This window comes from Glarea lozoyensis (assembly GCF_000409485.1).
Source record: "Glarea lozoyensis ATCC 20868 chromosome Unknown GLAREA19, whole genome shotgun sequence".
Taxonomy (NCBI): Eukaryota; Fungi; Ascomycota; class Leotiomycetes; order Helotiales; family Helotiaceae; genus Glarea; species Glarea lozoyensis.
In genome coordinates, this window is record NW_007360993.1 from 307962 (window position 1) to 329717 (window position 21756).

The 21756-nt window shown below is 46.8% G+C and overlaps 8 protein-coding genes across 8 annotated transcripts; 3 read left to right on the plus strand and 5 right to left on the minus strand.

The window, feature by feature from the left end:
• Window positions 1-322: 322 nt before the first annotated feature.
• Window positions 323-1450, plus strand: GLAREA_12623 (uncharacterized protein; the record flags this gene model as incomplete). Its single annotated transcript, XM_008083404.1, has 1 exon — window positions 323-1450. One exon carries the CDS (start codon window positions 323-325, stop codon window positions 1448-1450), a length of 1128 nt encoding a protein of 375 aa, XP_008081595.1.
• A 453-nt stretch (window positions 1451-1903) lies between these two features.
• On the minus strand, window positions 1904-2373 carry GLAREA_12624 (PUA; the record flags this gene model as incomplete). The annotated part of the gene is made up of 2 exons (XM_008083405.1): window positions 1904-2204; window positions 2252-2373. The coding sequence occupies 2 exons, from the start codon at window positions 2371-2373 to the stop codon at window positions 1904-1906; spliced, it is 423 nt and encodes a 140-aa protein (XP_008081596.1).
• Window positions 2374-2984: 611 nt separating this feature from the next.
• GLAREA_12625 (NAD(P)-binding Rossmann-fold containing protein) lies at window positions 2985-3891 on the minus strand (the record flags this gene model as incomplete). The annotated part of the gene is made up of 4 exons (XM_008083406.1): window positions 2985-3004; window positions 3054-3413; window positions 3477-3781; window positions 3830-3891. 4 exons carry the CDS (start codon window positions 3889-3891, stop codon window positions 2985-2987), a joined length of 747 nt encoding a protein of 248 aa, XP_008081597.1.
• A 528-nt stretch (window positions 3892-4419) lies between these two features.
• On the minus strand, window positions 4420-11221 carry GLAREA_12626 (FYVE/PHD zinc finger; the record flags this gene model as incomplete). Its single annotated transcript, XM_008083407.1, has 9 exons — window positions 4420-5200; window positions 5261-6211; window positions 6258-6424; window positions 6473-6848; window positions 6897-7566; window positions 8425-8917; window positions 8972-9403; window positions 9454-9612; window positions 9749-11221. The coding sequence occupies 9 exons, from the start codon at window positions 11219-11221 to the stop codon at window positions 4420-4422; spliced, it is 5502 nt and encodes a 1833-aa protein (XP_008081598.1).
• A 2554-nt stretch (window positions 11222-13775) lies between these two features.
• GLAREA_12627 (uncharacterized protein) lies at window positions 13776-15060 on the plus strand (the record flags this gene model as incomplete). The annotated part of the gene is made up of 2 exons (XM_008083408.1): window positions 13776-13815; window positions 13862-15060. 2 exons carry the CDS (start codon window positions 13776-13778, stop codon window positions 15058-15060), a joined length of 1239 nt encoding a protein of 412 aa, XP_008081599.1.
• Window positions 15061-15697: 637 nt separating this feature from the next.
• Window positions 15698-18538, minus strand: GLAREA_12628 (uncharacterized protein; the record flags this gene model as incomplete). Its single annotated transcript, XM_008083409.1, has 3 exons — window positions 15698-16950; window positions 17070-18137; window positions 18193-18538. The coding sequence occupies 3 exons, from the start codon at window positions 18536-18538 to the stop codon at window positions 15698-15700; spliced, it is 2667 nt and encodes an 888-aa protein (XP_008081600.1).
• Window positions 18539-19288: 750 nt separating this feature from the next.
• Window positions 19289-20578, plus strand: GLAREA_12629 (uncharacterized protein; the record flags this gene model as incomplete). The annotated part of the gene is made up of 3 exons (XM_008083410.1): window positions 19289-19589; window positions 19718-20347; window positions 20415-20578. The coding sequence occupies 3 exons, from the start codon at window positions 19289-19291 to the stop codon at window positions 20576-20578; spliced, it is 1095 nt and encodes a 364-aa protein (XP_008081601.1).
• A 355-nt stretch (window positions 20579-20933) lies between these two features.
• On the minus strand, window positions 20934-21718 carry GLAREA_12630 (uncharacterized protein; the record flags this gene model as incomplete). The annotated part of the gene is made up of 2 exons (XM_008083411.1): window positions 20934-21457; window positions 21505-21718. 2 exons carry the CDS (start codon window positions 21716-21718, stop codon window positions 20934-20936), a joined length of 738 nt encoding a protein of 245 aa, XP_008081602.1.
• Window positions 21719-21756: the final 38 nt, after the last annotated feature.

Below are 21756 nucleotides of genomic sequence, written 5' to 3' on the forward strand. Positions count from 1 at the left end.
TCACCGGGTTGGCTATAGCGGCCATATTCAAGGAGTGCCTGGCGGGTAGAACTAGTTTGCAAGAAGCTGAGTTGCAAAGCAGCCTGAGCGGCGGTAATGCTTGAAAGTTTCGTTACTGAATGTGTTGATGAATCCAGCAATGATAGAGAGTGTAGTTTCTATTTAAACCAAGCTGTCGTGCTATTTTTTCTGTTCCTCATTCTGTTTTCAAAGCAAGAGATAAGACTTACTCGACTCGCTGTTCTTCTCATTTTTTCCAATTTCCGACCATTGAGGCGTCCATCGATCTACCCAATTGACCCACGACCATCTATTCTTCATAATGGACGCTACGAAAGAATCCAAACCACGTGATGGAGGTCCGATTCCATATGAGCTCGCGTCGCACCATGCTTTGGGTGGTGGTTCTTATGTCTTTTCAACCGATTACGCCTCATACCTGAAGTCCCTACTGCCTCCAGGATCCAGGAAAACCGAAGTCAACATCATAATCCAGCCAAACTCTTCCCCACACATTGGTACACTCTGTAGCCTTGGTCTGGCGTTTACTGTCGCTCGTCGTCTGCAGGATCTCGGCATGGATATTATCGTGAGATGTGATCTGTGGGACCGGGCAAAAGGGGAAGAATCTGTGATCGAGGGTATCAAATACCAGAGAGGTCTGCGAGATACTGGACGCTTCCAACAACACCTCCCTGACTACATAGATATTCTAAATCTGCTCTCAAAACAATACGCAGTGAAGTATGAGCTGCGATTTGAGAAAGAGTTTCTTCAGCAGTCTGGAATCACGGCTGTGCTTCAAACCGTTATAAAGAATCGTGAGGTGTTGGGGAAACACCTTATGCCTTCTACTGGAAAACTTGCTTTACGCGCACCTTGTCCCACTTGTGGTTTGGTTGACAAGTATGGAGTCAACAATGTCTATTCAGAGGACTGTACAAGCGTTTCATTCAGTTGCCCCTATCATGGCCGCTTCGTGTACACGACCAAAAAAGATCCGCAACAATTTCAATTCAACTGTCAGCTTTTTAATCTCGTTCTGGGGATGTTTTATGAGCAGGTTGATTATGGCTGGATAGAGATCTGCGGAAGCGACTATACCGGATTTTGGCAAGAGCAGCTCCTATGGCGCTTCCTCTCAAAACCAGCTATTATCGTCTATACACCATTGATCAGCGACTGGTCTGGGTCCAAGGTGTCAAAGTCATTGTACTTACAAAAGACAGCATATGATTACCTTCGCAAAGCAGGTCAAGGATATCTTCTCAGCTACAATGTTCTTCGGCGAGAGGGTAAAGATTTGACTATGTTGTGGAAAGAGATTGAGAGGTGGGTCGATGAGCCGTATCGACTTTTTCGAGGCTACAGCCTTCAATACATCCACCTTCTTTTTGAAGGCCACAAGTTACACCTCGGCATCATTCACGATTCAAAGTGTCGTGGCTAGCCTAAGGGTGCCAACAGGTGCAAGTATCTGATCGTGGATAGCACAGCGTTTGGAGTTGTTGGTGGCTTCGACCCGAGTGGATTTAGTTATAGATTCTGACTGTAGCATTAGTTGTCGAGATAGTATCTTACCGTGGAGGTATCAAGGTGTTATAATAATATAGGTTCCAAAAAAGAAAGCCTTCTTGGTCGCTTTGCTTTCGGTTCGCTCTTAAAGTCAACCGTTCGACACAGCACACGAGTCCAGAACACTTCAGACAAGTGAGATGGATGTCCTATGAATATGCGAACTGCGTAAAACTACTCATTTCGCCCTCCATCATCTGACTTTGCTCTGATTCTGCCAGTCCACGAGATCTACAAGAGACGGTGGCGTATATACTAAACCTCGGGGCGCAGATCTCATGCTGTGGTCGTTCCTTAGATCTTTCAAAGTGACCGGCTTCTGGATCTTTTAGACTGAGGTAACTTCATATGCAAAGTCGTAGCCTTCCCAATCTTTGTGCCGTTCGTTGAACTCTTTGTTTCCTAAGCCATCCTCTTCGAGTGCTAAATCACCGGCATTACGTGTTTTCGCTGGCAGAATCTCACAAACATATTCGATGCTGGACTGGGGTGCAGTCGAGTAGAACCATATGCGCTTGACAGATGCCTTTAAGCGATACTTTCGAAACTCGTAGTTCTTCTCACCGTTGACAATCTGTTGCATATAAGGCTCCCGCATGGGAAGTATGACATCGGCTTGTGTCGAAATCCTGCTTGATTTAGCGGATTCAGCGCTCAGGATGATAGCGCGTCGTACCTCGCAGATCTCAAAGTCTTTCTATCTGCAACGCGGTCTCCTTTCAACTGATCTTCGTGTCGCTTTGGGCTCTGCGATCTGCTTGATCGCGGTCTATTCGAAACGGAGTCTATTAAAGGCATCCTAGTGGAAGTCTTTGGCTGCGAAGGATACAGATTACAACAACACCAACGAGAGGGGAGAGACAGGACGCGACTTGAAACACTAAATTCACCCCCCTATTCGCTACGCTGTCGTCCGCTTAACACTTCACGTGTCCGATCTACTTAGTTAATCTACAGCTACGATGCCTAAACACATACATCAGTTGAGTAAGTGTCTCTTGAGATCTAGACTTCAATAAAAATCTCTATTCCGTATTTGGTAGCTTGAGGGAGGAAATATCAAATAGAAATGCCACGCACGTGATACTACGGGGGAAAATGGATTTAGTAGGAGACAACGACTGGATTCTTTTCCAGAACTGGATCATAAATTATATCTATTAATATTGGCCGGAGGATATTCACGAATCTGATCTTGATAATATGACTGTGTCTAGAGCACAGAAATGCATATTCTCTTTCGCAGCACAAGTGAGCTCAAGTGGTTAATGAGATGAACAGACGGGTGTTATAGACTGCAAAACTGCAGGATATGCTGAAGCCGACATCCTTATATTACGACTCAAATATTAAAGCAATTGGTAGTTTCAAGTTGCTAACGCAAGCATGTTGTCCAAATCACCTTAAGATCACAACGTATTCCCACCACCTATTCAATATCAGTACTAAATTCCCAGGAATTCAAAGATCAAACTTACCAATCTCAACACTCGTTCCCGTAGCATAATCAGCTTTTGCCAAATACAAATATGCCTCAGCAATATCATCCGGCGTAGCAACAAACCCAACCGGAAGATCAGACGCCTCAAAGATCTTCTGCTGTTCCTCCTCCGTCTTGCCTAACTTTCCCCAGAGCTCGCTCTTAACAAGTCCAGGCACCACTACATTGACTCTCACACGATTCTCTGCGAGATCGCTTGCAAGTCCTTTAGTTAGAACGATGACACCGGCATTGAGTGCTCCGCCGGTCGCAGCACCTTTGCCTGGCTTGAGAGCTGCGGTTCCAGAAGTCAGGGTCAGGGAACCGCCTGGTTTGATGAGATTATGCTTCTTGACCGCTGATTTCAATCAGTATGTCTCTCCTTTGATTTTAGATGATTTAGATAATTTAGGGAGCCAACCTTTCGCAATCACAACCGCACCCCAGAACTTCACACCAAACAAGTGTTTAGCTTCATCGAGCACTAAATCTTCCAAGGCACCCCGAATGATGAGATCAACCCCAGAGAAGACAATATGATCGATAGGAGCCAGGCCTTTTAGCACTTCGACAAATCCGCCTTCGTCTCGTACATCCCCGACAAGGCCGTTGACATTGGGTGAATTAAGCCTTTTTACTGCGTCGTTGACTCGGTCTTGATTACTTGAGATTACGGTCACGTTCGATCCGGCGTCAAGAAATGCTTGGGCTGCGCCAAAACCGATGCTGGATGTTGATTAGTAGAGAAGAGTCTTAACGAATGATGTTACGTACCCTGAAGTTCCGCCGACTATAACGACCTTTTTATTAATAAGTTTTTCTCCTGATTTAACCATAGTGAAGGTAGATATCGTTCTTTGGTATTATACCTTTGAAAAACCAAGCTGGAATCAATGGGATTTGACAGCATATAATCACAAGAACAATTTCACTGGAATGTATTACATGGATATGGCTTGATTTCATCAGATATGGCGAATTTGGCGAAGTATGGCGTTAGGAGCATGACATATTTGTAAGCCAGTGCCAATCTTGGGGGGAATCAACAGGACGACAAGAGTGGGGTTTTCGAACTAAGCTGGTGAAGTGCCGTGGTACCTATCAATGACAAGCGAGATGTGTTGTCGCCATAACAGGACGAAAGGGAGAGATAATGTCAGGTGCGAACTCCATTTCTTCCCTAAATAATCATGCCCACAAAAAGGAAGAGCTAGAATAATTTCAAGATGGATAAACGCTGATTATTTTTTTACCTTTTAGTTTCTATAACGTAGGGAGGATCGTAACTCGTTACTCGTAGGAGACATCAATGACCGTAAAACATTCAAACCCAAAACTCACTCGTTCAACCCATACCGCAAAGATCAAGCCTTGATTTCCTCCTTAGTATCTGATTGTTGGGGAGTCCACAACGCCAGAAGCCTCTGGACAATATCCTCGCCGCGTTGCAAGTGCAGCACGATTTGGACAAGATCTTCTTCTTCTTCAGACTCGGTATCCGAACCGGAAATGAAATCATAATTACGGGCCGCACTTTTCTTGAAGGTGTTTTGGATCTTGGTAGACCCGCGTCTTGTGTACCTGTCTCGAGACCATGCCACATACCCTCTAGTTCGATTCTGAGACTTGACTTTTCTGATGCGTCGTTTGACATAACCGACAGAGTCATCGCTCCCACTGTCATAGTTGTCACTCCCGTACGACCTACGTTTAGAGTAACGGTAATTTCCCGTTTGGAGTGGTACCACATGGACAGGCGGGAGTGGGTGGGGGTTAGGGTTGGATGGGAGTGGTGGCGGCCCTGGATTCGATGTACCATTGACTCGCATCATTGCATTGTAAACGTCCAACGGTCGGTAGCATGCCTTCAAGCTACGTTTTGCAACCAAGTGGATTGTTTGTGTCATTTGTTGAACGACTTGATTTGGTCTGTTGTTCAAGATATTCCCGCTGTTGTCCAGAAGAGCGAGCACGACCCAGCACCACTCAAATCGCATGTCGCGTTCCGCCAGCCTGAAGCTGTCGATAAGCCGCGACACTTGATCGGCCTGTTCCTCTGACATTTTGAGCTTACTTGCAAGAACACTACCATAGGCTGCGAATTTGGTTACACAAAGTTTGACTGATTCTGGAGAGGATGATTCGCTAGAGAGTAGAAACATTAGTGAAACACATCAAGGAATCAAATAACACTGGCGAACTTACAGAGTAGTAGTGACCCGGAGCCAAGAGCGGTCAGCTTGTGGTGTTTCAGCCTGGCAGCGGCGCATTGTACATTCTTTATAGCTTGTTAAAGCTAATTCTGCTTCATGATTATTGCCTATCGTGATATCGGAGACCTGAACAGAGGATGTAGATTTGGGAGCAGGTCCTTGTGGAGGTCGGGGAGCGGTTCCCACGCCTCGGAATCCAGGTGGGGCCGGAGGAATCACAGTTCCTAAGCCAAATGGATATGGGGGGTTCTGAGGTGGTGGTATTGCGCCTTGACCTGGTGGCCTAGGCATTGGGTTTCGACTAATATCAGATGTTGTTATGTTTGGTTGCACAGGCAACGTGTACGAGGAAGGTGGAGGACGGAAGACGCTTGCCGAGTGATATTGACTTTTGGCACGAGGAGGTGGAGGCATTCTATTTATGCTCGGCATAGGTTCACGCGGTTTACCATTCACAAGTTGGTCTCTCACTATGGCGAGAACAGTGCGACTGTCGCCATAATAATCCGTTGAGTGGGTGTTTCCTCGACGAAGATCCCCCAAGAGTGCTGTCCAAGCGGTAAGTCTCGATGTCTCCTGGATGACTTTGAGCACAAGGACCTCTCTCTCGTACATTTTACCCTCGGAAAAGAATCGGGTAATACGGCCAAGAGCCATATGCTCAGCCGAATTCAACATTGTGAAAGTCTTGTACCACGCGTCACTACGTAGCTGTGATAAGATAGTACGCATATGCGTGGCCTCCAGTGAATGAAACGAAGAATGTGGGATGGCTTTGTTGGTAGATCCTTGGATAACGAATGCCATTAGTCGAGACTCCGTATCAGAAAGCGCCTTTCTCATTTCCAGAGCGAGAGACTCTTTACTTTGAAACATGGTGCGAAGCTTAAACGTAATGCCATTAGGCTTTGATTTGAACAGGCGTGGCTCAATCACAGCGGGTCTAGACATAGTAAGCGGCTATAAGTAGACCGGAATAAGGGGCTTACTCGGTTTCCTCGTCGGAACCTGACTCGCTGTGGGATCCGTCGTTGTCAGAAGTAGACGCCTTCTCGGACATTTCTTTCTTATCCTTTTCAAGACTTTTATCTGGCGAAGATGTGGGCATTGTAACTTCTGGAGTTTTGTGGCTCTCGGTGTAAGAAGGAGGATTAACCTGGCTTGGTTAGCTTTCTTGTGACAGTAAGTGCAAATTTTCAATTACAGTCTCTGTAGTACTCATAGTTGCTGCGGAACTCAGAGGGGGAGTAGTCGTCCTGATGCTGTCAAGTGTTGGGTGCAATAGAGGAGGGAGGATAGCAGTTTGTACTCCTATGCCTGGCGGAGGTGGAGGGCACGGCACATTTTCTCGAACAGCTGGAGGTGGTGGCGGTAGCGGAATCGGTGCAAATGTAGGTCTTTTCGAGGATTTCCGAGACGAGCCTATCGTATCGCAATCGCTCAGACTACTAGAGCCATCGGAGTCACTACTTTCTAGACTTTTTCGTTCCTTCGGCATAGGAATTCCTGCCAGTCTAGCGGTACGCTTGATACGATTATGATACTTGACTATAGCCGCAACATCAACTGTACCAGAAGATCTAGATGAGAGCATAAGCAAACGATCGTGGAATTTAGGAAAAACTTACAGGTTCTTCTTTGAAAGAGCGCCAACAGTAACAACCTGGAACACCAAAAGAAGGCATAGCTGGATATCGTACAACATCTCTACAGCATTTTCCACATTATCTTCCGCTCCATTCCATGATTTAAAGTCCATATCCTCTAGCTTCTCCAGCAAAGCTTTCTGATCGAGGTTGAGAGTCGAAATATCAATAGCTTTCTTGCCCCCATTTTTGAGAGCTTTTTCCTCTGTCCGCATCTTAGCTCGGTGTTCTTGGGGAGTTAAATATGTGTCCGCAATTGCCGACTCGATCACTTTCCAGGCTCTAGCACTTTCCAACACGAGCCCGGCAACGTATGAAAGACCTTTCTCATTAAGAGGATGATCCGCTGCTTTGTATCTCTGGCCTAAAGACTCGTCTTTGAAAATACTGGAGACTTTCGTCAGAGTAGCCAGAGAAGCATCAAAAATGTTTGTGATGCCATCAAATCCTCGAGGTACTTTGTCGGCATTCAAAGCATATTCGTGAAATACCGATACAAAAGCTTCTCCATAGCAGATGACGCTCTCTAAGTCCTGCTTGACGAAATGCGCTTTGCTCGGTGGAATGGCCGCACCGCCAAAACCACTAACGTTCACAAACTGCTCCATATCTTCAACTTTCTGATATAAAACTTGAAAGAATGAAGAGCTGTCTACTTTTTTCGCAGAATAGAAGAATTTATACCAGCATTTCGGGGGCCAGAAAACAGCAACACACTTTCTTAGGCAATACAAGCAGTCCAACCTGATATGATTTGACTTATCAAAGTGAGGCGAGCCGCATATTTTCAACACCAATTGTTAGCAGCTTCGAACGCCCTACGGAACATATCCAACCAGGATATTGGATTCATGCGTCCTCTGAGTGGCCTCCAATTCGGTGAGGCTCACGCTATGCTGAAAACAATTTGTCAAATGCTGTGATTGGGTCTAATAGGCCTGCAGTAAGCGGCAGCCTCTGCCCTCAACATCTTTGATTGGACGACGGCAATTAGAGAGCATCGTGAGCTTCAAACGGCCTCACACCCTCGAGAAAATGAGCTGCATAAGCTTTGCTAATTGACAGCAAATAGTAGTTGCACTTGCAAGACTGAGATCGGATGACTCAAAGTACAATGTGCGACGTGATAAATTAGAAAGCAAACTGGCCATCAAACTAGAATTGTGAAAGTATGGGCATAAGACGAATTTATAACATCCTATCGGAGCCTCTTGCTTTCTATCGGCTTTTTCGTTACCTTCAAGCATATGCGGGCGTGGGAAAATGGCTTGGCTTACCAAAAATCTGTCATACAAACTGGGCGACCGTGTGCAGCTCAAATACCTTAGATTGCAGTTACACCTGCATCACTCATATGTTATTGAAGACATGCATATTCAGGGTATCTTACATTAGCTGGCCTATGATACCAAATTCTATCAAATTTCGCGGCACCATTTAGACATAACCCCGCTCAAGCCGACAACGCTGCCCGCTATCTCTTCAAGGCCAACATCAATTTTCCACATACGCCCACTTGCGCCGGAGTCTTGCCCTCTTGTATTACCGCCCCCGATACTCAACGGGACTAATAATTCATATTCAGCTAATTTCTCCCAGGCATCTAGGGCGACGTCTCGCCCCCACACTTTGGCTCCGGAGCCCATTGCGGTTAGCCCCGTGCTTGAAGTCTGTATCTTGTGCCGAGATGTTAAAGAACTGTACTCGTCATACACCATTGCAAAATTGCATGTGTCCGTATCAAGGATAATATCGAGTCTTGCCGCGGCAATAAGCAAGGAAAGTTCCAACTCCGAAAGTCCTTGTAGCATCTGAAGCTTCGAATCGGGCGGTCCCAGAGATAATGTACACGACCGGAAAGCCTTGCCTACTAGAGGAAATTGTTTTGTCGAAAGCGATGCGACTGGCATGATGCAGGATGCCATAAAAGCAGGGATGGATTTCGTACGATAAAATTGTGATTGCACATGATCTTTGAATTCATTGTCTTCAGCATAAAGACCCTTAGATTATTAGCATGCTTGAAGAGGTTTAAAGACTGGTCCTATGAGGCTTACATCAATCATGGTATTCCAAAATGAGACGAACTCATTTTGCCCAGGAATCGAGGTGTCAAGGTAGCCAGAGTCTTTTTCAGTCGGACTAACAATTAAAGCTTCTCTGGCAATGTCCCAAAAGTTCGGAGGGCTTCGTGGGTGCGACAGATATACGTAACGGTGGCTAAAACGACTCTTCACTCTCTTTTCAAGACTTTCCACTACGTCGATTCTGGTTGTCAATCCTAACACGGCGATTGGGGCCTTCCTCGCTTGCGCTATGTCGAACAGATTATACAATAGAGTTTGCCGGGCATGCGTAGTAAACAAGTCGAATTCATCCAAAATAAACACAACAGACTTTGCGGTTTGATGGGATGACAATTCGGACTGTTCCGCAGGATGAGATAACAGTGCTAGAAGTGATGCTAACGTATCTGCATGATTGCTTGCCTAGAGGATATTAGATCAGGAATCAGGGAAGCAAGGGAGCGATGAAATACCTTTACCGAGTCATCCTCAATTTCCATCTCTCGTCCAAGTTGTCTCCAAATTTCACGAGACGCAAGTTTGTCGTCCGTGTGAACGAATCCATTCAATCGTACAACATGAAACTTATCTCGGTCGTTCTTAGAAATGTCTGATATGACAGACTCAACCAGCTAGTTGGTGTTAGAACAAAATGCACCAGTATAAGGGAGGGGGACATGCAGTTGTTTTCCCAGAGCCTCTTGCTCCTATTATTAACATTGAGTTTCCTTCTCCTGCTAGGACGGTCTGCTCAACAATTTGGTGAACTTTTTGCAATTGATCGTCATGGCCAGCGATTTTAATACGAGTTTTGCCAGTGAGTCGGTCCAAAACAGTTCTTTGAATCCTACCCAGATGCCCCTCAAATCCCTCAATGTCAGGAAGATCAACAACGTCCATTTTTGTGTGCCTATCCGGTTGGCTCTTACAATCCCTGCAAAACCAATCACCCTTCGGAATTACTGGTACAGAATAACATTTCTGATGAACTGCCAAGTCGCAGCCATCACAAAGAAGAATTTGATTCCCTTTTGGAGAGTGAAGCTTCGAACAAATCGAGCATGCTGTTTCTTCCAAGCGGCTGCGGTCCTCCGACTCTGCTATGTCTTCCTCTTCATCCGTCTCTATAACTTCACCGGCAACAATTAATTCTTCTTCACTGTCCATCTCCTGAACAGTGGGCGATGAAACTTTGACCTTGTGTAAGAAACTTTCCTCGGCCTCTAGAGCCTTCTTGGTCTTGGCGTGAGCTCTTTTTCCATCCGCAGAAGTAGGTAAATCTTTGAAGCCAAGATTCAAATCTTCATTGCTCTTTCTGAAAGTGACGCTTTTCTGGGGTCGAACAACCCTGTCCTTCTTGCTAGGTGTAAGAATTCCCTTTGGCGCTGATATTGGCGAATCCACCATGTCAATCCCTAATCTGTTTAGCTCCCTCTTGGATTTGATATTGATGCTAGATGAAATCGCTTGTTCTGAATCTGAAGGAGGGAGACTGCCCTCCGTAATCTGTGGAACCCGCTTCTTTCTAGTCTTTTGTTTAGATGGCGGTTCCCCGTCAGACTCCCGATCTGCTAAACTCAGCTCCAGTCGTTTCTCTTCACTTGCTTGAGCCTTTGCATTCTTCAAGAGAGTTGCTTTGGATGGCCGACCCCGCTTCTTTTTGATGGAACCATCTTTGTTTGTGGCATTTGACACTGCTTCCGATTTCGAAGTAGAGCCTGACAGCTGCGCCTTTTTATGGCCATTCTTTGAAGTAGACTTGGGGGTTCCGTCCTCATCTGAGCCATATCCCACCATATCAATCTTGAGCTGTTCTGCCGCGCTCCTTCGTCGAGGCGTTGCCTTCTCAACGTTCAAAATTGCCTTAACCATCTTTTTGGCACTTCCTTTCTCCTTGATGGGGCTTCTGTCTGCCTTCTTGCCTTCGTCGTCTGTACTGACGACATCCCAAATATCTTTGCCTTCCGCTAACTCGTCGACATTATGCTCATCCTGTCTGTTTTCTTTGCCGCTTTGACCATTGCCCCAGAGGCCTCCAGCTAACTTCTGGCCCAAAGACCCTATCGAGCTCAATAGCCCCTTTTTGGTAGATGCCGATGTATAGGTAGCTAGTTTCCTTCTTTTTACGCTGGTAGATATAGGAGTCAAGTTGGTCGTCTTCTTCTGCGAAAGCTCGTCAAGATCGTCATCTTCATCACTCTGCGCTCTGCTGCGCTTTCGTTTCGGTGTCGTCGACGACATGGGTAGCTTCTCGATCACGGCGTAGGAGTAGGGTCGGACGCAGACGGTGTTGTTATGAGGATAATTCAACTAGTACTCGGAGTTCGCTCGCCATATTTGAGATCTGCCACGGTAAACTTCTCTCCTTGTGGTTCAACGTCGCATTTTCGAGGTCGACAACGCGACATCAAAACGCGTACTTAGCGCGGCTCACGTGACGCGTGCTTTAATATCACTTTTGTGACCAACCAACCTCATTAGAATACAATTTTTTTGGATTTTCTTCGAATCAACAGAAGACATAGATTTAGTTATTGTACGTATTATTGCAAGCCTCAGAATCGTCATCAGCACCAGAAACAAGCTATTCCAAGCACCCACTATCGAGGAATTTACCAAATTGCTAGAGCCTATAAATCATGATTTAACCTTCACCTACGACGTGTCGATAGTAATAGTCTTTAGTAGCTGAAGAAACGGTAGTATGATTATTCTGCCGCACAATATACCCTATCGATACTGTATTCTATTAATCATATAGGAACACAAGAATAGATTCATTTAAAAGCTTGTGGGACCCTTGAACAACCATTCAGTTACTCAAAGGCCAAGCGTAGACTTTCAGCAAATTTCAACCCCTTTTCTCACTTCACTAGCTTAGGTCGACGATGATTAATCAATTTGACAGACATGGTAGGAATCACATCACATTTCTGGTCGTAAAGAAGATATTCGGCTAACGATCAACCCTCCAGGCAAAATGTAAACGAAATCAACATTCTTGACAAGGAACACGGCTTTGAAAGCAGGTAAATCATGTACACTAGTCTATAACCATCTGATAGTCAGCTACTGATTACGCAAGCCATACCAGTTGGAGTTGCCCCAAAAAAGTCCGAGGGTCAAAAGACAACCACAACTTTTCGAAAAAGGATAATCACTCCAAGCTTTCTCCAGTCTATTGCTAGCGTACTACTAATCTCTTGCTAGTGTGCCACTAGTGTGCTTTTGAAACCAGCTTGTGGTCTGCGCTGGTGATGTTCAATAGGTGGCTGAGCGTATGTGCCTTGCGGTCCGTCATCACACTCGCTGATTTCATATTTCTGCTTGGTGATAGGTTAAGAGTGGCCGGATCTTAGAGATTCTATCCCGGCATTCCACAAAGTTCTTTTACTGGACGAACTCCCCTTGAGGTCTGGACCTCGGGATGTACACTGGACTCATTTTACCCTACGCCCCCAGTTTCATCGGTGAAAATTTCACCATGAAAGTTAGCAAACCGTGTTGTACCATTCGTCAGAACTGAGCCGAGTGAGCAGAGACGAGCAAAAGGGGGGACGAGAACGATTAGTTCCCCCCTCGCTCAGACCTGTTGTAAACGGGCGCCCTCGTACGTGGCACTGTTCACAAACGTTCAGACGGATTTGGACCCGTTGAATGCGAGATGGACCTGAGTCACTCATGACGCAGGTCACGCAAGCCCATGCTCCCCCTCCCCGAAAAGGACATCCGGTTTGGAAGCTTCCAGACTCCCAGTCTGTAATATTCGCAATCGCAAAAGCAAGAATGCTCGGATTTGGCTGGCTGTCGAGGGAGCGAGGCCTTCATAGGTCTCGCTTAAATGTGATCACGACGCATTCGATAGTCTATCTCAGCCATAACGAGAATCAAGTGGCGAGAAGTCGATTCAGCCCTGCCTAAACGAGCCGAAGTACTAAATTGAGGCGGAGCGTCTTGGTATTGGGGGCTGAAATGACCCGGCAGTCTGGACTAGCTTACTGTTCCTGGCTTTTTGTACCTGACAATGGCGCTGGTCCCCAGCCGGCGATCCTCAGTCTCCTTCTCGTTGGTGAACAATACCTCGATCGTCACCAACTGCTTGGTACAGAAGGACTGAAGACTACTTGTGGGATCTTCTATAGCCAACCTATTTCTCGTTGCTAGTGGCCGTCATGAAATCGTCCATAGTGAAGGGTCACTTATCGGTATGGCCCACTGGTGTAGTCTCTTGGTCATTACAGTCTTGGCAGGCACTCCCTCTCCAACGTTTTAGTAGACTGTGACGGTGAAGTTTTCACCGTGAAGATAAGGTGTGGCAGCCTGGTCGAAGTTCAACAGTTGCTGCCCCGAAATATCTGCAACGAGATTACCGGAACAACGCAACAGGGTATCCGGACTAGCAAGCTTGCTCATGGGATGTGACAATGCTGCATGGCGACTCGTGGGCTACCGCTGGGTGTTTGAGGAGGAGGTTGCGAAGCAAACGACTTCTCAATCGTCGAATTGACCTACCAGAAGGCCGAGGGAAAGAAGGCTCCGTCCAAAAGGTTTCGTTCATCTTCCGTGGCCCTGAATGTTGTTTCCCTACTTAAGCATCTTCAGTCCCCTCTTCTCATGTCAGTCTGCTACTCACCATCTTTAACCAGAGCCATTGTGCTTCTTACACTCCTTATCAGCCCACACTCTTCAGCAACAATCTCAGCACCCGACTCTCATTTTCTGGAATTCCAATTTCGTTTTTCACATTCGTTCAGTTGTACCATACTTTCTGCCAACGACAACAGCCATGTCTAACATGACTACCCTCGTATCGACGGCACAAAATGCCACTCTTCGTCAGTCGCCCCATCAAGTAGACTGACTTCCACTGACCATTCACAGAAAACATCACCTCTATCTTGGAAGACTCTTCCTCCTCGAACACTACGAACACTCTGCCCACCGGCCTCGAAGTTTACTTCATGCTCCTACCATCCGCCTTCTTAGGCGTCATTCAACGTTCCATAACCGATGAGTTCGAATCATGGCTCATGGCACCCGCCAACGACTCGCCCTTCATCTGCGCGGTCAACATCCACTCTACCTTTCTATGGATGCTCAATGGTTGGATCAACAACTTGGACCTGTTCGAATGTGCACAACTTGTTGTCTTGAAGTCAGGAGTCTCTGGAAACGGCCGTCGACGGCGAATCATAAAGCCCCAAGCATGGGCTTCTGGTGTTCTGTTCTTGCTAAGTCTATACCAGGCTAAGCAAATCTTCGACCTCCAGCATATCTTTTGGGAGAAGGTGTGGATCGTGTTGTTCAACACGTCATATCTTCTTAACGTCATTATCGATATCTTAGCCAGTTATGCTCCTACCCCAGGCCCTACCAATAACGGCGATTACACTGATGAAGGGGAGGAAGAACCATTCCAACGAGTCTTCAATGTACTCGACGTCCTCAGCATCTTCGCCTACGTGATTCAAATCAAGGCCTGGGTCGACATCTACGGCAAACTAGTCAAAGTCGCCCTCACCATCTACACTGAAGAGACAGTCAACTTGTTCATCATCGGAACTTTCTCCATCGCAGTCGCTCTCTCAAGTCTTTCGCCCGCTGAAGGCAAATACAAAGTCTTGCACGGCCTCTGGTCCCTCCGCAATTGGAACGCCAACCATACAACTTATGTTGTCGTAAGCGGTTTCATCGTCTTCCTCATGGTTGGAGTCCCAATCCGGCTCGACAGCTCTGCAGCGCTCATTGGCATGCAGCCACAGCATACATCGCTATTTTGGCCGATGATTTACACACCACTTGGCACGCTGTCTGTGGTTGTGGTTGTCGTATATCTGACATCAATACTTCACACGACTGTGTGCAAAATCATGAATGTCCCAATTCCGGCAGAGTTCATCGACAATGTGAAAGATGACCAAGATCTGGGCTTGTTGTGTAAAAGACTGAATGTCGTCGTCAGGTCACACAGAAAGTGGAGGGAGACTCTGTCTATCTCGTTTGCGATCTTGAATTTTCTTTTTGGCGTTGCGCATTATCATTTCGTGTACAACAGTATCCATACTGTCGGAGAGTTGTAAGAATGCGGGTTCTCATCGATGCGTCGTGGTGCACACTTTCTCTTCTTGGGCCCGAAACACGCAGAGGCATGATTTTTGGTGATAGATTTATTTCCTTTCGAAGATGTGGATTTAGGGTTATTGAATAGATGATTTTATGACAAGCATCCTCTTCTTTTCTCAGGAAACAGCTATGCTCGTAATTTCGTGACATTTTCCAAAGACTCATTAGTAAATTTTGAGGGTCAAGAGATGGGGAAAAATCATTATGGACGAACCCATAGCAGTCCAATAATAAGATCGACCTAAAGAGCTGATCGGTTCTTCGTGGGCTAATTGGAACCTGCCCTCCTGGATCCCGAGCCATCAAATTATAGAAATCAGATTTTCCGACGTGAAGTGCGAGCTGTTGATATTTAAACGATGTTGGAAGAAGGAAAGAAAGCGCAGCTCTCGTAAACAATTCTCCGCACTGCTTCATCACGTGTCGTCGTAACACCACAACATTGCATAAATAACTTCATTATTGTTTATTCCCAACTTTCATGCCATTTAATGTTTGGAGACTTATATTTCTACCAAGCACCTTTCCATCAATAAAAGATAGCACAAGACGATTGTCCTAGCAGGAATTTCGATCATTTCCCACAAACTTTACTCACATCCGCCCACATCCATCTTTCACTCTACGACCAAGTGCGCAAGCCGCAGCAGTTGGGATCCCCATTACAGAACCCGAAGCTCTAGGTACGATGACCGCTTCCGAGACTGTAGTCCGAGGTACAATGGTCCTAGTACACGTCGTCTTTGGAATGACATTGAAAGACGGAATTGCGATATAGCAATTTGCAGGAATGGTGATACAGGTCAACCCACCACCAGGGCTGAGTCCTAGGCAGAAAGATCCAGGTCCATAGCTAGTTTCGTCGACGCTGGTTCCGCTCAGTGGCGGTCTAGCGCTCGTCGTGGTTATGAATGTGGTTATTTGGATCGAAGTGATGACAGTTGAGGCGGGGAGATTATCTTCGGTGACGATGGCGTCGATTGCTGAAGCTACAGACTCGGCTGCTGCTGGGTCGAATTCGGTTTGAGCATTCCAGTCATGGTCGATTGTAGAGCCGCCTGTGAAAGCTGGAGCGAGGTTGATCTTCGTAGACGATACGGAGCATGTTGTCCCTGAACATGTGGCTGAACATCCCGTGGCTACTGCTGAGCAGCTCGTCTGGCAATTATTGCCATTGCAGAGAGTGGAACATGCGCTTGCTGTTCGGGTATTACAAGCGTTTGATGAGCTGGTACTTGGGGCTTCAGTCGTTGAAGGTGTTGGATTGTCAGTCGGCGCTGACAGAGTAGGTGAAGGGTTGTTCGGTGCTGCTGTTGGGATGTGATCTGGTCCGATGAGAATTGGGGGGAGAAGAGGTGGGAAGTAGAGACCAGGTGCTGGGCCGACCCCAAAGACCAAGAAGGCACCAAGACCGCCCTCGCAGAGGAAGAGACAAGGGAAGAAAAGCAAGGCAGTGACAGCTGCTCCCGAAGCATCGACAGTTGTGTAAATTTGATTTGTGGTTACACCAACCACTGTATTGAGGGATGTTGTTGATATTGGGCCTGGAAACGTTGTGATGGTTGGAATCCCAACTGGAACAATGATGATGCCTCCTCCATCGGAACGCGACGTTGTCGTAGTCACTGAAGTCGTAGGTGCGGCTGTGCTTGGAGACAACGTAATAATTGCAGATGATCCGGGGCCTGGAATCTCGGTATTCGATGGTTGACTTGACGAAGAGCTTGTGCCACTACTTGAAGATGAAGACGAATCTCCGACTGTCGACGGTATTATTGTGCCTGAAGATGATTCAGACGCAATCGAGGAAACAAAAGTTATAGCAGAGCTAGAAGAAGAACTCAGGTCTAAAATTATTGCACGTCAGTCCACTCGTCTTGTAGGTAACGCGCTTAAAAGACGTGGAATGCAATAGAAATTAAGCCAGATCTAGGTTCTGAGTTTGTGATCCAGTAAGGTGTCTTACCTAATGAAGAAACCGTAGCACCAATAGTAGTTGATGTTCCCAACACTGTTGTCAATGGCCCTCCCACAATTGTGCTCGCCGAAGCACTTTCGCTCGAGCTAATCACCAATGACGATGAAGCGGAAATGGAACTCCTTGACGATGTGGTCGCGGTTCCAGAAGGTGTCGTATTCGTCTCAATCCCGCTTGAAGTAGCCACTATTGTGCTAGATACTGGTGATGGTGACGAGGAGGGAGATTCTGAGGACGAGGTCTGAGAAGTTGCAGAGGATACTGCCTGTGAGCTAATACTTGTTGAAACACTTTCGCCAAAAGTGGTGCTCTTAGAAGAAACTGTTGAAATAGAATCTGTAGAAGTGCCAGTGTACGAGGAGCTTAAAGCAGAGGTCAAAGTGGAAGGACTCGAAACCCTGGATCTGGTGCTAGTCGCGGACGATGGATTCGTGCTTGCCTGGCTAAGAGTACCAGACGCGCTCACCGAAGACGCGGTTTGAGACGGAGAGATCGGAAGAGTCGAAGTCAGTGAAGAGGTGCCGCTGACCGCTGATGAAGAAACTGTTGTGTTCGAAGTTCCGGTGCTACTTGAAAGGGTAGCTGTTCCGGTGGAGTAACTTGATTCGGTAGCATTACTAGAGCTTGTCACAGAAGTAGATAGTGGTTCACAACTAGAACCATACGCGGAATATTTACAAGTCGTCAGCACAGTACTATGTGTCGTTGCTTTGGTGGTACTAGAAGTCGAAGGAGTAGTAGAGACGATTCCGCAACTAGAACCATAGACGAGCGAAACACAAGTTGTGGAAACACCGTTCTGACTCCTAGTAGAGCTCCTACTACTCGACCTGCTGCTTAAAGTGGAAGCACTGCCGGCGCTAGAAAGAACACTCGATGAGCGACTCGTTAGAGTGCTAAAATGAGAGGTATTAGATTTGGTTGCGCTATTGGTACTGAAGCGAGTGCTGCTTCTGGAACTCAATGAAGAAGTATAATGACAACTCGCAGTCGTGACTGGAGGAGGTGGTGGATGTGTCGGATATGCATTGTAATCTCCATTGACTTTGCTCCAGACTGTTTGAATTAGCATCAATCCAATACAACCTCTTTTGTTAAACAGCAAACTTACCTTGTCCCAATTCTCCAACATAAACCGTACTCGTTTCTACCCCACTGACACTAGTAGAGATCGTTGCCATTCCACACGGCAACCCAGCGTATTCTGTGAGATATGACGCTACATAGGTTGCAGAGGCAGAGTTAGAAGCAGTGATTACAGTAGTAATCGGTGTCATTCCAGCGGTACCGTAAGGTGTACAAGTCGTTGTTGCGTATTTGTCGAAGAGACAGAGATTGTATTCCTGTTGGCGAAGAATCGAGTGTTGAGCCTCGTTGATGCCAGGCACCCCGTCACTTTTCGAGACCGAGACGAGATTCAATACAGCAAAAGCTGCAAGGCCTTTGAAACTTCCCATGATTGCTGAGGAGGATGAAGTGTGTTGGAGAAGTGACTGAGGAGAGACCTGCAGATAACATTTCGACTTCGAAAGAGAGGTATATTATAACCCATTTCTCAACTCTTCACATCTCCAAAACCGCATTAATTTCAATCATATTCTCCAAGCGTCTAGCCTCACCAGAACTAAATCTCCACCAGCGGCGAAATAAGCTTACCCATCCTCCAATTCCACGACACCACCCAAACGGACCCGCCGAACAAGCTTCAACACCCCACGATGCACCGATGCACCATGCATCAGCCTCATCAATGCCGTCCTTGCTGACTTACGATCTCCAACCGAGTCGCTGGATACATCAAACATCGGAATCCTCCCCCACGATTAAGCGAAAGAAGTAAGCAGCCCTATGGGAAAATGGTCGTATCTGCAGCCTTCTTTTTAAGGTTCTGTGGAGTGGCCACTTCATATGTGAGATGAGAATCCTACGGTGCTACGCTCTTGGGCTATGTGACGGGAATTGGTGATGCGGAGGTAGGAGGATGGAAGGTTCGATTGTTCTTTGCGGGTGAGATGTGGAGATTTGTGTTGGAGAGTTTTGGTGTAGGATTTCTGGCGGGAAATTCGAGTTTTTTATCTCGAGATTAGGGGGTTCGAGGAGAGAGGAGAAATGAACGAAGAGAGAATACATATCATGTAGAAGCTGCACCTGCATAGATACTAACTCATCAATTCTCTGCTGGCCACTTTTCTATTCTCGCAGTCAAAATGAGATATCAAGCCCTTCTCTTCGTTCCGTTCTTCTTTTGGCTTTCAAATGCAGTCGAACTCACTGATTTGTTCTTTGACCGAGGAGCAGGTCCTGGTTCATGTCGACCTCCACAGGATGAGATAGTCAAGTCCTGGCTTCGAGATACAGTCACGCTTGTTGATTCCACACTTGCCGCTCTTGGGGGGGCTATCAACAATGACAAAGCTCTTAAAAGAAACCTGAATGCTTGGTTTGGAATCAAAGTCAAGGCAACTGACATGGATCCGGTGGAAGCAGATAGACTTGACACTGTGACCAGTGAGTACCAAAGTCCCCAAAGAGAGAGAATCACCCACCCAGAAACAGGCATCCTGAACAACCCAATCCATTCCATATCTCACATACTCTCCAACCCAGCAACAACCTCCCTAACAAATCCATTCCAGGATCCGTCCAATCCGTCAAAGACTTCCTAGAAATGCGAAACCCCTCCCTAAAAGAGCCCCAAATCGATGGCTCCGGCGGAAAACCGTGGCTATTCTGCAACAGCGACTGGCAACACGAGACAGAACTAATGTTCGACGGCGACCTTGGGCTGCCAATTTACGCCGCCGACGGCGTCACGCAAGGGAATCTACGCACGTGGCCGATCCCCGACAACGCCAATCCAGCGGACCCCTTCATCGACATCCTGCTCAAGATGCGCCAGGGCAGCGCGCCAGACTGGGCGCACTACGCGTACTGGTCGCCGGATATCAGGGACTACGTGATTGAGAAGGCGAGCGCGAGATACCCTGGGAACCCGCCGTCGTGGTGTAATGGCCAGGATATGACGCCTGAGGAGCAGAGGTTTGGGTTGACGAGTGTAAGCCAGTTGAGAGATACGATTACGATTTGTCCGGATGCGTTTGATGAGGCGAAATCGGAGCCGTTTGAGACGATTGATTTGACGTTTGCTTCTGCTGCTGCGAGGAGTGTGAGGATGGATTTGGAGAAGACGGCGCCGAGGAGTTTGACGCTTTTTCATGAGTTGATTCATTTGACTTCTGGGGTGGAGAATACGCCAGATGTGGGAAGTAAGAAGCTCTGTCTATGTTTTTCTTAATTCTTGTTTGAGGAAAGATGTGCTGACCTTTTGTTTAGCGAAACCGACAGAGTGTCTGAAGAATAGACTTAGAAAATTGGATATGAGTAGGAATCCGGATAGTATTGTCTTCTTTGCGTGGTCTTACTATCTTGAGAACAATGGCCCCGAACCTAAGTTTTCGTGGCATTCTGGGAAGAGTGCGGCGAGGTTGGCGCAATGATAGGGCGAGCAGAGAAGGCGTTTGAGGTCGATTTCTGTCCTGGAGGGAGCATACATGAAAACGACAGGATTTTGTGGAGACGATTAGAGGACATGTGTAAATGCCTGCTGAGGAAATAGACAGTGTTTAGAAACGATGGAGCTGAAGCCGTCTTTTCTCATTTCTAGCTGAATCTTGGACTTTCTCTTTTCCTACAAGAAAGTTAACGACTGTTGACCACTATGGCATTTGCGCCCTGAAACACTTTATAGCTACTTTTCAAAAACCGGGAACGGCACCTCTGTGAGCCAGCTTGGACTTTATCTCGATATTAACTTCCAGATCTTACATATATGACAGCTCCTTCACAGAAGACTCAATAGAAAGTCGTCGGAATATGCGTAAACCTACAATGCCGCTCCTTCATGTTCACCATCCCAAGCTCCTTAAAATCTCTGACGAACCGATCGTACACCAAAATCCCCTCCTCGCCCTCAAGTGTAGAAGCTTTCGTCTTAAACTCCGTCTCCAACTCATCACTCATCCAATGATCAAAGACCCGTAACGTAATCACCTCCACGTCGTCGACCCTAGAAGTCCCTCTGATCCATCCACGCACACCACTCCCATTAAAAGCTTTCGGCTCCGAGGCACCAGGACGGAAAAAGTATTCCAGTCCCTTGACGCCTAGAATTTTCATGCATACGTCCTCAGCGATGGACGATGGAAATGAAAGATCAGTGACTCCAGTATGAGGCGTCAAACGATCCCACCAAAAGCCCGAAAAGTCGCAATGCACAGTCTTTGGGAACGTCATGCTCATCGAAGCCATGAGTTCACGCTGCGTAGACCAAGTTGACGAAGCTTCGAACTTTTCAAGTGCTTCTGAGGACTCCCATGCTAGTAGCGTGTTAGTATTGACCTAACTTGATGAGAAAATTACTTACCTGTAACAAGCCAAACAGTCTGCATCGACTCAACAACCCTCCCAAAAATCCCATGCAAAAAGCCCGGTTGCTTCGAACGCGTCATAGGTCTGATGATAGAAAGCCATGTCCTCCCATCCTCCGTATTCCTCGTATCAAAAGTACTAGATTTAGGAACCTGAAGCGTCGTCCACGAAGCCACCACCAAACTGCTTTCAGAATTCTCAGTCGCCATTTCGATGTCCATTCTTGAATTCAGCAAATCTGGAATTT